Source organism: Crocodylus porosus, unplaced genomic scaffold (genome assembly GCF_001723895.1).
Source record: "Crocodylus porosus isolate Cpor-Errol unplaced genomic scaffold, CroPor_comp1, whole genome shotgun sequence".
Taxonomy (NCBI): Eukaryota; Metazoa; Chordata; order Crocodylia; family Crocodylidae; genus Crocodylus; species Crocodylus porosus.
In genome coordinates this window covers 66,291,455-66,306,908 of record NW_017728950.1, presented here as the reverse complement: position 1 = coordinate 66,306,908, position 15,454 = coordinate 66,291,455, and the positions used below count along the sequence as shown (strand labels likewise).

The following is a 15,454-nucleotide window of genomic DNA, read 5'->3' as shown; positions in this document are numbered from 1 at the left end:
GCAAATAGGATGGTGGTTAGGAATGTTTTGCTAGGCTTTCCCCACTGTGTAGATAGCCATGTTAGTTGAAAAGATATTTTCGGATTTTTTACTGTCCCACTTAATATATCTTCTAGGAAACTCCATTTTATATTGGGGAATGTTTTGTTCTGTATTTTAACTTTGATTTATTGTATTTTATGCTAACTCTTCTTTGCTACTATTCACAGTGGGGACCCTTCACCTATTCCAAGCTTTAATTTGGATCCAAACATGTCTGAATTTTGCATCCTCTCTATCAACCCTAATCCTAATTTCAAGCAAGCTTTATGGAAGTACTGTGGCTGGAATAATATTATCATTTCACAATATTACACTGAACCAAAATGACAGAACAACTTAATATTGGGTTGCAAATGGCATGACTTTTTGGTGCCCTGATTTCCCCTCCACGCCCTGGAAACAAACAAACATGGGATTCTTAATTTTTTTAAAGTCCCTTGTAAGGTTTTCAGGAACTTTGTAATGTTCAACTGTACTACTTTAAAAATAAAAGGATGTGTAACAGAATATAGTAATTTTAATGTAAACTGTCTTGTGCTTTTGCCAGGGAAAAACTACATAGTTATTTCTAAATGCTCCGGTTCACAAACCTTTGGACTGAGCACATTTCCCTGATGTACTAATGTTAAGCTGATTTTTTTTTATCTACCCAATGTCTCGTTCATTTCTTCTTATTTTGTGGACTGTTCTCCATCTGGCAAACAGGATCTTCCACATTAAGGTTATAGGATAGCCTAGAGAATACAGACTGAGGACTCCTATGGCAGCAGCACACTTCCCTTTGTAATGTATTTGGGCAATTAATTTGATTCTCCCTACCTTTTGAGTTGATATGCTCATATATTTTGAAGGCAGAAGGCCCCATTATTGCATTATTGTAATCCAGCGCAGGGGTGGCCCATCCACAGCATGTGCGATCCATGTGGCATAGGAAGCCTCTATATGTGGCATAGGCAGTTTCTGTGTGTGGCATGTGGCAGATTGGGAAAGGAGCAGGCAGCACAGTGTCAGATTGAGCAGGAAGCAGAAAGCAGAGCAGCAGATTGGGAAGAGGAAGGGGATCACAATAGCACTTAGGGGAAGTTGCCAGGCTAATACCTGACTGGTAGGTTGGTCCCCACTGATTTAGTGTTATCTTCAAAATAACGCATAGTAGCTTACCTCATAAGACAACACCAAGTGTTGAGAAGATAAATTCAGTGATGACTGGGAAATAATAAGCTTCTGCAGTGATGAAAAGAGTCACAGAAGTATCTAAATCAACAAGGAATTTCAAGAGTTCATTGAAGTTGGACACTGTCCAGTAGTAGCCCATGAGTGATGCTTCACACACTGTCATTCCTCACCTGTGCACCTCACTTATTCTGTACAAGTGGAGAGTTTCATCTTGGTTATTGTGGTAGATACATGACAGTTGATGATCCCTATTCAAGAATGAATAAATAAACTGCTTGTAGTTTTAAAGGAGCCATGATATATAGGACCTTTCAAAAGCAGAGGCTTTTTGAGTGAATGGTGTAAGTAAAAAGAAGGCCCCTATATCCAGTTTTCTGGCCACACAAAATATTGTATTTCGGTTAGACATCAGTGTTGGTGTTAGCTTCCAGGTTATTGCATTCTGTAGTAATGGACAACTTCCCTGCTTTCTGTAATACATTCTGGGCACCTAAAAGAGGAGTTTCCCAAATGGATCACAGAGGCCTTGCTGTGATGAACTGGAGAACTATCAATCAGGATTGTAATTTGATTACAGAATTCAAGTCCAGGCTTAGCAAATGAATGTGTAGTGGCTTTACTGTGTCCATTCAGAATGCATCAATCTTCTTTTGAAGTAGCACTGTTCTGACATATTTTTATGTTATAAGTAACTAAATCAGTTCACAGATTGACTTATTTGTAAAGAAGAGCAAAATCAGAAAAATAGCTTCCCTAAGTTATTGATGAAAGAGGGTTCAGTCTGGGCTTTACACCCCTTTTTTCTGAGAGAATTATTTCATGTCTGTATGCACTGTATATTGAAAACAGCTTGCTGAATTTCTTTTTCATGAAACTGAGTTTTCTTTAGTAATAGTTTTAGGTATGGGGAACCACTGCCATCCTGTGGACAATAGATGTAAACACCAAGGCATAGTGAATGGAACTGTCCAAGCAAGGCCAATAAGGTCACATATTGCTTAGAAATAGAAAAGACCAATTAGATTATCAAGTCCCTCTCACTGCATTAGAAGGCAGTAGTATTATTCCAGTAGTGTACCTGTATTTCAACAGGGGTGCTCAATTCCTGGCCTGTGGACCGGATTCAGCCCCTGGTGCCGGGTCAGCTGGCCTGCAAGCCTCTTGATGGGTCATAAAATTTGGAGGCAGAGGAGTGGAGACCTGTGGACAGCACCGTAGCCTGGATAATGTGGCCCTGTGGGTTAGACTGGGCATGCAGGGCAGTGTGCAGGGGTGGTGTGAGACCCCAGGGCCTGATCCCAGTGCATGGGGCTGGGTGGGGGACACAGGATCTAATTTGGTTTGTGGACTGGCCCTGCACCAGTCCTCTGGCCTGTTGGACCAGAAGATTGAGCACTGCTGTATTACAATGATTCAGTGCAAGGAAATAAGAGGAAACTATATTATTATATATGACAATAATAAATAATAATCGAATGCTGTCTGTTTTACAGTAGTTGCAAAAGGAAATTGCTGTCTACTTTTAAAGAAAGGTTTTGCCAAATTGATTCAAGAATAGGGATGATATAATCCTCTAATCCAGGAGTGGCAAACTCCCCCAGCGCCCTGGGCAGGATCTGGACCACAGAGAGCCTTGTGAGCCAGAAGCAGACCCACCTGTTAGCAGAGAATGGCATCAGGGAGCTGCGGGGGTTAATGCAGCCAATGCTCACCCCTTGTTCAATGACACGCTTCCCTAGTAGGGTACTGAATGGTGGAATTTGGTGGCTGGCCCACCTTCATTCACCTCTGGCCCTGAATTCAGGGCCCCTTGTGGAGCCCATGGGCAAGATGATACTCCTGCTGTAGTCTGAGAATCATGAGAAATGGAGAAATATATTTCTGGAGTATTGAAACCCATGTTAAAGGAGCTGGTAAAAAATAAACAATGAATTTGAAAATTGTTGAACAGGAATCAATGAAGTATCACAAAGATCAGACCTCTGAAGACTGATTTATTGTGATGTACCCTTTACGTTTCTTAGTACTAACATAAAATCAATCCATTCTCTCAAAAGTATTATATTAATCTTCTATAAGGATAGTCACATAAAAAGATAAGCTTGTTACCTTTGTCTAGAGTTGTAAATTTAAATGTGTTTTGCAATATTTCTTGCTTTGACATTTGTATGCTTATGAATGTCTGAAGCAATTAGGTAGAAATAATTCCATGTCTCCTTCTCAAAGTGAATAGCTGAAATAGTTCTAGTTGTTACAGTTTATGTGAATTACCTTTAGGAATATTTTCAGCCAAGTTAGGGAAGTAAAAAGAGTGTCATAAATAACTTATTAGTGGAAGCCATTGACTATTAGGCTTATCTGCAGAGGCTGGCAGATATTCATTTAATGGTGCAATGTCATCTGATCTCTGATCCCCACAGTTGTGCCTACTGCTGTGCCATGCTTACACAGTAGAAGGCATTATTGCTAGGATCAGGGATCAGATTCCAATCATACCAATGCCAGCAGGGAGCCTGGGACAAGAGTTTCAGATGGGGAGGGGGGTGGGAGAGGAGGGAGTTGATTGACTCTGCCCACCTGGCAGCGATAAATCCATGGACTTCCCTGCTGGGACTCCAGAATCGGAGAGCCTCTCCCCATTCTTGGGTTCTGGTGGATGCCTGAAAACCACCACCATTTTTAGCAATCCCTCATGTACAGGAACCCTGGGAACTGGAGAGAGGCTCGATGATACTGGGGTTCCCATGGCTGGGGTATGTAAAGTGCCTTGTGCTGCAGCCAGCTCCTTGGAAACTACAGAGTAAGTCTGTCAAACTGCTGGCCATTTTAAAGTGCCTTTCTGTGCAGCCCCCAGGGGCTATGGAGCAAAGCAGGAAAGGCTGCTGGGCATGGAAGTTGATAAATTCCCAGTGGGAGGAGCCCTTCAACTCTGCTCTCCCCACCAATCGTCCCTGGGAATCTTGCACGTTCACCGATGCTGACTCCCATCCCATTGTTCATATTGGAACTGAGAATGCAACACTTTCAATATGTGGCACATCCAAAGGAAATACAAAGATCGAGAGGTTTTGTGGAATATCTTTGTGGCTGGTTTGCCACTTTATAGAATGATAAATTGGCTGCACATATATGCTGTTACTTTTTATGGTGTAATTGAAACATTAATCACACCTTAACTGTAACATCTGCCATGGGCCTATAGTATAGTTTGCAAGAAAAAGGTATATCTGAATGAGTAGTCCTTTGGCTCTGCATTTCAAATCAGTTTAGAAAATGAGTTAAAATACTATGAGGTATTGGCTGCCTCCCCGCCCTGAAATAAGATGAAAGATATTAAATACATACTGGGTATATTCACACATCCCCAGTTTGTATGTATACACACAGATTCACAGTTTCAAACCTGATTCACTCTTTTCAACTCAGGAAAGAATAGGAAATGCATTTTCCCAGTTTAGTCCCTTTTTTCTTTTTTTGCAAAGAAGTACAAACAGTTTGATACCAGTGATTTTTCTCATTTATTTAGAACTATATCTGAGTGATGAGGAGTTAAAGAAACTTCATGATTTTGAGGAGCAGTGTGTGGAGAAATATTTTCATGAGAAGAATGAAAACCTGAATTCTAGTGACAGTGAAAGGATCCGTTTGACAACAGAAAGGTTTGTGTGTACTGCTGCTACTGAAATCCACCTAAGTTAGGACATATAGTGCATAAAAAGACTGCTAATTAGCTAATACCTCGGGGATAAATGATGTTTGCTCCAACATATGTGTGCAGGGGAAAAAGGAACAACACATGCAGTCCGTTTCCCTCTGTTACAGCTGCAATGTCTTTTTTTAAATCCATGTACAAAGTATGACTAGCAAATGCCATCAGCAGAACTGCACTCCTAGCCATGTGCAGTACATGAGCCATTAAGGGCATAGCCTGGGCACTGATCTATTTTAACTTTGCAGACCATGTGTCACCAAGAGGTTACCTGGGCACCATGCCCCCAGGTAGAGCACAAACAGCATGGTTTTATTTAAAGGTTTAGCAGTTTTCAGTATTAAACATTATTTTCATAGTACCCTTAGATTAATTATACCTGTGATTTGCATTATGGAGGCCATTATGGAATCACCACTGTTGTACATTGTTATACCTTCTTTCTGAGATTGCTGTGTGCCAAAGGTGCTATGGATACCATTTTCAATCACTGTGTTGAAAGTTTTCTGTTGAAGTCAGTGGCAAAGCTGTCAACTTTTTTGAACATCCTACTCAAAATGCCATCCTTGTATAGAAATTTGTTTTACCCAGTGAAAGGTAGCTTATCTAAGTCATTACCTCTCTTGGACTTCATTTTCCATATATCAGACCAAAACACGCACAATAAAATGAATAAGTCTATCAAATAAATGCTTGATAAAAAGATACATTTGTCCAAACAATAAATATCTATTATACCAGAGAGATTTCATTTAGTAGAAAACTGACCTTCTAAATACCTATTTTTTGTTCCGTGTTCCAAGTTAAAATATATCTAATCAGATAAGAAGTATCCATTGGCCATTGTTTAGAGGGACAGAATACCAGGTTAAGGTTTCTTTGTAGCATGCTTTTTGTTTTGCATAGCTACTACTTTAAATGCTACTAATATACTACAGTTTCTCTTCTATGCTGCCTGAAACTGAAACTTGAAAGCCTTCGTATGTTGGTGGACCATCACATTGAGAAACTATATGAAACTATATTTTTGCAGATAGATTTGAGAAAATGATTTGGTTATAATGCACACTTGATCAGTTATTCCAAGTTGAAAAATTCTCACAACTGGTGTTTGAAGCACAATAGGTTTTGAAAACTTTATAAAGCTCTGCTTCTTTGGCATTTGAATTCTAATGATGGTAAAAGTGGGTATTCAGCATGTGTAAACACTGGGTAAATGGAAGTCTTTGAGCATGTTTTGAATATTTTTTCCCATGGGAGGGATGGAAAGAGTGAGAGAGAGAAAAGAGCTTACGAGAAATACCGTTTTGACTTATCTTGTTATCCACCATCACTAGGGCAGAGTGAATGATAAGAATGTATTCATTATTAGAATAGCTCATACCTGAGTATAAAAATAATTTAAGTGTTTATCACTTTAGGCCCAGTTAGATGATTTATTATTATATGTAGGTGTTTAGGAAGATGAAATCACTGTGGAAAAAATAAAAGCAAATTTTTAATTTTACAATGCAAAGGATTTTCACTTTCTCTCTTTTAATGTTTTTATTCCTTCACTGGATAATAGGAATCATACAATACAAAGATCTCTGTTTCAATAATTTAATATCCATGTTTGTTTCTTTTTTTTCCCCCTAGAGTGGAGGGGATGTTTTTACAGCTAAAGGAAGTTCATGAGAAGGTCTTTTACATCAAGGAATCTTTATTTTCCTTGGACAGCCAGTTAGGACATCTGCAAGACCTTTCTGCCTTGACTGTTGATACCTTGAAAGTCATTTCTGCTGTAGATACCTTGCAGGTAGAGAAGGCCCTGCTGTCTCACCCAAAGTATCAAACATGTAGAAAGCTTCCGCATAGCTGGAGTAATGCTATATATTCGAAGACTTTGAGCAGCTTGGAATGTTTAAGTGATAAGAAGTACAACTACTATAGCATGCCACCTTCCCTTCTGAGGAGCTTGGCAAGGAGCCAGTGGCCATCAGAGCACTGTAGCCATATCTTTCAAAGTGAAGACTTTGAGGAAGCAAAGAAAGGAGGCAGCCAGCAAAAGCAAGAAATGGAGAGTGACACTCTGACTTCTGGTGTATCCTCTGAGATGAAATCAGCCCCTAGATGTGGACAATTTCTCTTGGTCCCTAGTGGTCAGCAGGGACCTGTTGCTTCTGAAGAAGTCCATTTGAATTTTTCTCTCCCATGTACTCCTGCCAAATACAAGGAACAGAAATTGGTAACCAAGCAGCACTGTAACAATGTACTGATGAAAAACTCACAGGATGCCAAGCTTACTGAACAAAAACTAGAATGTTACCAGACGAAACAGTGGGACTCCATTATTCAGGTATCAGCAGAGGAGGATAATGGGATTGTAGTGGATCGCTCTATGAGCCTGGAGCCGTCTCCCATTGCCAGTGACACCTTACTGCCCTCGTGCACATATATGAAGGAAGATAGGGTTGGTTATATAAACTGGGGGTTTTCAGAAGGGGATGAAAAAGGGATTTTCATCCATGAGAAAAAACAGCAATCTTGTATGCATTCCACCTATAACAGTGACTGCAACTGCACTAGTAATCAGCCCCAACATGTCCAGATAAAAGAATCTAAGTCCTTCTCCTACAATTCAGACAAAGCAGGGTATAGCAGTGATACCCCAGTGTCTCATCTCCGGCGCAGTACCTCCTTCTGGATCAACCCACTCAGGAGAGACTGGAGTTTCTACAAGGGCAGCAGTTTTCAGTCCCGCAAGGAACAGAAAGTGGAGAAGACCTGCAAAACCAAAGGCAATAATAATGTTATACCACAATATCACCTCTTATTAGAGACCTCCTAGTTCTTTATAAACAGTATGGTTGAGATGTTCAGTTATGCCCCAAGTGTATTGGGTGCACTTAAGGATAGGGCAAAGAAACCGGTTTTGCACCTTCACACAGATGCGAGATCCGTGCTAGACCTGATCCTAGCTTTGAGGCTTCTATGAAATATGTTGATAGCTAGGCTTTTCATGGGGATGGTATGAATAACACTTCAGACATGGCTCATTTCTGCTGACAAAATCCTTACAGCCACAGTTCAGAGGCTCTGTTGGATTTGTGCTAGTGGTATCTTCCTACACCTGGGGATGTCATTAGATGATGAGAACCATCATCTTATGGGAGCTGCAGAACAAAGAGAATCTGGTATTAATTACAATCCCTGCAAGTTTAATGTCTGAGTTTCCTTTAAAACAACAACACACAAACTTGTAAAATATGAAATAATATCCCATTCAAATTATTCAGTATAAACCTTATGTTTCAATGATCAAATCTGGTGACAAATATTTTTTTCACAGAACTTTCCGCGTATATTTGTTCTGGATCTTGAGAGTTGATTTCTGCTGATTTGGGAATGTGCAGACTACTAGAGACTATTCTTAGTTCTAATTGTGTTTGGAATTGTTTTTGCAATCAAATCTGTGTAGTATAATCATTTAACTTTTTCTACCTTTAAACACAGAGCAATCACATTCTTCTGAGCCTTGCAGCACTTTTGTAGGTACAAAAGCCAAGCAACAAAGCAGAGACAGGAAATCTCTGAGAGAAAAGAAGAAACCAAAACCCTTTCAGGTGCCGGTAGGTGTACATTGAAGGAAAACTCTATGTTCTGTATCATTTTAGTTGGCTGAGGACAGTAAAAATGTTAATACTCAACTTGTATGTCAGCCATTTAAAAAGTGCTATTGTAAACCATCAGACTGACACATCCCCAAACAAATAATCCAAAATTAATTGTTTTATTACGTTCTATTTAGCATTTAGCATTCAATCTTGAACTCATGCTGGTTAATGGGTGTGCAATCATTGACATTGCTGGGCACAGGATTAAGCCCAAGATCAGTTTTATATAATAAGGTCTGCTTTCAATTTCTGGGCAACATGAAGCTAGCTTCTGGGAGGAGGGACCTTAACAGCAGAATCTCCAGACATGCCGCCAATTACTGACAATCAAGAGCCCACTGCAGAGACGAGCCATACGCATCTGTTAAGTCCTACCTACAAGAATCCAGTGTCTTCTTTCCTGAATCCTCCCAGTCCTATGTAGATTGTATGTAAGCCAGCAATATAATTTACAAGGGTGTTCAGTATGAGCCTATGGCATTGATGATTAAGTTGAGGTAGGGAGGGATAAACTGCCTTAAAACGGACAATGAATCATCAGTAAAGCTGAGACTAGAACACTGAGGTCCCAAGTCCCCTGAGTGTACAGCACAAGGACAATTATATTTTTAGACCATGTGTGGTGGGAGACCTTTCAATTTTAAATACAATTTGGCCTGTTATATAATATTTTCTATATAGGTGCAATTCAATCTGTAACAAACTCAGGGAAATATTTTTTCAAATATTGTATCTGGGAGTCAATTCCTTTAAGTGCTTAGAGCTGGGATCTAGGAAACAAACAAAAAAATTGGGTTCTGTCCTCAAATCCTGATGTTTCCTAGCTATGCAGATGTGATTGGTATTCTATGCCTCAGTTTACCAACTAGTAGAGTATTACCCCAGTTATCTGAAGAATAGTAGGATGCTCTAAAACACGAGCTAGCTTAAGAACTGGCTAGTCAGAGTACTGCATATTTACATTTGTCAGAGTACTGCATATTTACATTCATTGTTATACAACTGTAAATATGCAGTACTCAAATATCCTGGGAGCCATCTGGTATACTCCTGGTAGTTCATTAGGAGGCAGCTGATGGCAATAAAACTGGAACAGTGGTGTGATGTGTAAAAAGGGGGAACTCATGGAAATCCTCTACTTCTGTTTTCTCCCCTCTTTCTTCTCTGCTACAGAGTTTTACATATTAAAACCCTTAAACATATGCACTTCTTAGACCGATAGGATTCCCTCCCAGCTTCTCATGTTTTTAGTCCCTGCATTGGCCCAAGTGTCTTCGTTTGGCTAGCTGGCAAACAACCTTTATGATTTGTGGATCATTTTTCTGAAATAAGTTCAGAGAGGCTAGACTTGTTTCAGATTCCCAAGGAGAGAAGTTGAATAGACAAGCTTAGTATAACTGAATCGTCATGACAAGTGGTTTATAAAGCTTAGTCCAGGTTATGTTCGTAAAGCATTTAGGGACCTTGTGCAAATAATAATAGTTACTGATATTTCTCTTGAAATGCTTGGAAAGAGCATGCCGTGATATAGTTGTCAAATCGGGCATGGAACTGCTGGTCTTGTTATACTGAATGCTATTTTCTTTTGGCCATGGCAGGTGATTAAAGTGGATGACTGTCCCCAGAGTATCCAAGTCAGTTCAGAACCAACAGAGAGTAGTTTCTTGGGTGACGAAGAAAAGAACAGCAAGAACTGGCTGACCATATCTAATTTCAATCAGTTAAGTATGTAACACTTCATCAATGAAGTCCAGAACTCTCCACTTCCCCACTAATAGTCAATGAGCCCCAAATGTCATCAACAATTGCTACATCAAGGAAATTATATGAACAGATTAAAAAATGCATTACATGGTTACTGCTTCCCCCATTGTAAGGAGTGGACAGCGAAGGCCATGGAGTAGACGAAACCTTGGTTCCACCTTGACCATCGTGCTGTCCAGCATAGTTGAGGGGTTGTAATGTAGATTATTGTCCCTCTGAAATAAGCAAGGGGAAAGAAAGATAATTACTTCTGTAATAGTTCTTTTCTATGCCCAGCATTTAATTGTTCCCACGCAATCTAGCCCCTATTGATAATTCTTTTGAAGAATTCCTTTAAAGAATAGATACCACTGTGCCATCAGTGTAGATCTGCTGCTTGTTAGTCATTCTCATTCATTTCACAAACAAATCCCTTTGATAGCCTTGCATAGATCACCTTTTCTCCCAGCTCTGCCATTACATAGTTCTTAGGCTTCTATCTGCAAACCACCAGGAAAAGTTCCATCAAGCAGTGATGCTCTACAGACTATATGTAGTATGTGATATCCTGCACTACGGTGAAATCTGTTGGTGAACAGAGAGTGAGAACCATCTATTATAGTTTGGCAATATTTCATTATTGTTTTTATATCCTGTTATGCAGCTACTATGTTAATGTATTGTTTCACAACTGCTTACTCCAAAGCAACCATTTTTTCTCTTTAGTTTTAGAAATATGTCTTTTCTATCATTGCTTTCTCGGCTAGGTTTGGATCGCCTTAATTATATGCACCAGAAAATGAAAAATAAAGAAACTGGAAGGCACACGGTACAAATCTGTGACTACTTGAGGCACTCTCAAGAGGTGAGACCTGAGGCCATAATAAAGGCCATTTGCCTGGTAAATTGTTATAGTTCTGTTGCATTCCATGGAGCTCTGGTGATTTTTATCAACTGAGGGTCTGTCTAATGAGACACCTTTTGATATGTGAGAAATTTAATTTCATGCTGGCAAGGCATGTGTGTCCTAGTAAAGGAATAATTAACAGCTATTAACATTCAACAAAGATTAATAAAGTATGATATTAAATTGTTGAATCATGAAATGAGAGGATGCATGAAGAGGATCGTTAGAAAGCTGAACATTTATTAGTAATTCTTCAGGCTATTAAGCAAGTACACAGTCTGGTGCTGAATATTTAAACAGAGATGGCTAGAGAACTGGGGTAACTTTTGGCAAGATCACCTCTCAGTAATTAGGAGACAATATCTATCTCTTCCAAAGTGGGAATTTAATATTTATCTGAATTCTAAGATATTTATTCCTGTAGTTGGCTTGGTTTTCTTAACTCTCTGGCTTTTAAAAATAAGACTTATGATTTATCTATACCCTTTTAAGATATAGGGTCAAGTACTCAGCCTGTTTAAAACAGCAGGGCTCCACTGACTTCAGTGGAGCAGCACAGTCGACCTCAGTGGAGCTATGATAATTTACATTTCTGAAGATATGGGAATTCCTTGCAGAAGAATGGTGGGGAAGAATTATCTGCTTGGGTTGCAGGGATGATGGAGAAAATTGTATCTGTTAATTTATTGAAAGTTGTCACTGGAAATTAACAAAAAATAAATGGAGAACAGGAATTATGAAATAAACCTTTCCTCTCCTTCTCTTAAGAGCAGTTTCTTTTAAGGGACTGAACATGTTTCCTTACCTGTGTTGCATTTTCTTGTCTATACTTTGATTATGAATGTGTGGTTTGTAAAAGGAAGTTACTTTGCCCTGTAGAAAATGTTTGTCATTACTCTTCTGTTTTCTTTTTCTTCTTTTTTTACAATGAAATAAGATTAAACAGTTTCACTTTCTGATTCTAAGGGCCCCTTTACACATGCAGGTTATGTTGTCTAATGCGGGATCTACACAATCACACTTACTGCCACAGTGTTCCAGTCGTGGGGGTGTTGTATAGCTCCACTGAGTTGTCAGCTGTGGTCTCCTTGCCATAGGGACCCCTAGGGCACTCCCCTGTCTGGGAGCCCAGGTCAGCTGATGGAGCTCCAGTCATGGGAGCGCATGCTGTGCTGCCATGGCTGGGGGCCAACATCATCTGGGAGCTCCCAGGCTCAGGGGTCCACATTTCGCCCCCAGCTGAGAGCTCTGATCAGCTGACAGGGCAGTCAGCCATAGGAGCCCCAAGCCACATATTGAATTCCTGGCATGATAGGAAACAGTTACAAAAGTATTACACACATTTTGTGGAATAACTTTGTAGCTTATTCCCTTTTTATCATGCCATTAATTGAATGAACATGTGGTTGGGTGACCATTTAAGGTGTGATTAAACTGGTTAATCACACCATAAGGGTAATGTGTAGATGGGGCCTAACTTACTATCAGGGCTGTATAGAGTTTGAGTCCCCAAAATAAAACACAATAAATAAAATAAAATATAAAAAATTCTTTAAATCCAAGGGAAAAATAATGCAGATCATAGAAACGTTTTCCATAATCATTTCTACTAATTCTGTAAAACCTAAATGTTGAGATTAGATCAGTAGCTCTTTGAAACAGAACTAGGCAAGTGGTGTGTAGACCTGTTTTATGGGAAGTGTGTTAAAGGACTAACTAATCTCAGGTTTTCAAGACAGGATTTTCAAATTACTTTGATTAAACTGAGAGGGGTTTTAAGAGTTAAAATGTGTCCCATTTTTTTTTATTTATTTCTCATTTATTTTTAATTCATTCAATTTATATGCCACCCTTCCCAACAAAGGTCAGAGTGGCTTATAATAGGAGAAACTACAGTAAGATTGAATTTAGACCAACCCTCACTTTTGAAAATCCTGTCACAGGTGGCTTAGCTTCTTAAAATATAGGGCCTGACATCCACAGGTTTTGATTACCTGTACAACCTACTGACTGCAGTTGTGGGAGCCCAGCACGTCTTGGCTGTTATATCATTGCCACATTCATTAAATTGTAACACAGGGTGGGGACTACAATGTATGTTTTTAAGAAATGAATCAGTTCTTTTCAGATTAATCTGAGACTGTTTAATTGCTGGTTCCCAAGTCTGTCTGGGTGATTAGTGGGATGAAATATTTTGAGACCAGAATAGTGGAAAACTCAAGGTGGGAAGGTAATATTTTGGGAGAGGATCTTTTATCAGCAGTGATCTACAGGATAAATGTGGGAGATGTGGGAAAACTTCTGAGGTAGGCCGTTTTAAAACTGAATTGGAGGTAACTTTTAAAGCAGAGGACATATCTATTTCATGTCAGACAGTGCTAGGGAATGCATCATCAAAATATGACCTACCAAGTGCTCCCACTTTATACATACTGCAGGTCAAAAAAATGCCAGGTAGTTGCTGGTATAGTCCACTAGATGTTCTTGCCCAGGCTTGAGAGCATTACAGGGAGCTCTCTGCCTGCGTGTCAAAAAAATCAGTGACATATTTTTGGCAGGCAGAGCTGGAACAAATGGACAGGGTATGTCAGGGTGCCTCCCTAGCGTTGTCCAATGCAATAGCATAACTAAGGGGGGAGAGTGGTGACTGCTGGAGCATGAGCTCCAGTTTTCAGTAAAGGGGGTGCTGGAACACATCAGGGGGAGCATGCAGAGGAGCAGGAGCAGGAATCCCTTTGTCAGTGTCACCCTTTAACTCTGTGGGAAATGGTGCTGCTTCAGGGAAGAGGTGTTGCTGCTAACAGCCAGCTTATGCCTTCCCTGGCCCTTGGGCAGCCACTGAATTAAGGCTGGAGCCTCAAACCCTCCTGCCTCCATTCCAGAGTCCCAGGGTACAATCCCTACCAGGTACAACCTCTGGTCCAATGTAATGTGGACATGCCATGACATTTACCTAGTCTTAAAATCTAGTCTTTGAATTTTTTTATTTGAGTCCTGCTGCATTTTCTTTTTGGGAATTTAGAGTTTTGGGAAGTCTATCCAAATATCTGACTGGTATATGAAGGCACAGTAAGGTTAATCTGCCTCACAAGAGCACTCATAAGAGTACTGGTGTAGCAGGAAGGTTATGCAGCTATTGAGGATGAGGGACTTTTCCCACTGAAAGAATTTAAATATCTTGATGTCAAACTCTAAAGTTTCTTGAAATATGCTGTTATATATGTGTTGTATTTGCCTTTGTAGAGTATAGCTTACTTTTAGGAACTGTGACATTATGAAATATTTGATGTCACATGTTTTTGACTCGCTGGAGTTTCCATCATCTTGTACTGAAATATCTTCCGGGTGTATTTTATGCAATTTGATATAACTGGTATACTCAAATAATCTACTCAAATGCTTGCAGACTCTGTGGAAATCTGCAACTAGAACAAATCCATGTTCCAAATCAGGCTGTGTGTGAAGATGTAATAGACTCATGCTGCACTTAGATGTCAATGGTACTATTAATAATAATCAAGGTAGCACACAAGGAAGTGTTTGCAGACTTAGGGCACTTGAGCTGCTCTGTTCAATATTCATAGGACAGTGATGTACCAATTTTATTAATAAAAGCATTTCTCTTCTCAGGATTTGAATGGTAGCATGATTGGGACCAGAATGAATAAATCAAGCAGGAACTCCTCGTATGTATCCTAACTATATTAAGATACTTGCTACATTTCTTCAAAAACAACACTTTATTGTGCCCTGTTCTATAGATTCTGTAGGCTTCATTTTAGTTCTGGAATACATTTTAGGATGAAAAATGTGGACACATGTAAAATGAAGGATTGCAGCACTTCACCATGTTTTATTTTCAGTAGAAAAAGGCTTATTAATTATTATAAAAGATATTGGTTCAAAATGCAACTTCACATTTTTAGAAGGAACATAGATGCTATAATGTTTTTATGCCAACATTATCCAGGTTTCTTATTTAGTCATTCATTTGCCACTGAATCGTGACTAGCTGACATCATTGTCTACTGAGAAGGAAAAGCAGCACTTGATTTGTTGCACATATTGTTGATTTCTCTTTTAAGTAATAAAAATATTAGCTGCTACTGCAAGGCATTCACTATCTGTTTAAAATTTCATAGATTTCATAGATTTCATAGACATTAGGGCTGGAAGGGACCTCGGGAGATCATCGAGTCCAGCCCCCTGCCCAAAGGGCAG

The 15,454-nt window shown here is 39.5% G+C and overlaps 1 protein-coding gene across 5 annotated transcripts in view; it reads left to right on the top strand.

The window, feature by feature from the left end:
- Positions 1-15,454, top strand: part of TRPM6 (transient receptor potential cation channel subfamily M member 6) — a 115,833-nt gene that overhangs the window by 72,645 nt on the left and 27,734 nt on the right. For 4 of the 5 annotated variants that reach the window (XM_019555265.1, XM_019555268.1, XM_019555264.1 and 1 more), the window contains exons 25-30: positions 4,745-4,877; positions 6,566-7,707; positions 8,423-8,538; positions 10,182-10,308; positions 11,094-11,191; positions 14,864-14,919. In XM_019555265.1, the coding sequence (XP_019410810.1) occupies positions 4,745-4,877; positions 6,566-7,707; positions 8,423-8,538; positions 10,182-10,308; positions 11,094-11,191; positions 14,864-14,919 (1,672 nt within the window). Of the gene's footprint in view, positions 1-209; positions 1,549-4,744; positions 4,878-6,565; positions 7,708-8,422; positions 8,539-10,181; positions 10,309-11,093; positions 11,192-14,863; positions 14,920-15,454 lie in introns of those variants that run through there. The other variant, XM_019555269.1, reaches the window with a different exon arrangement.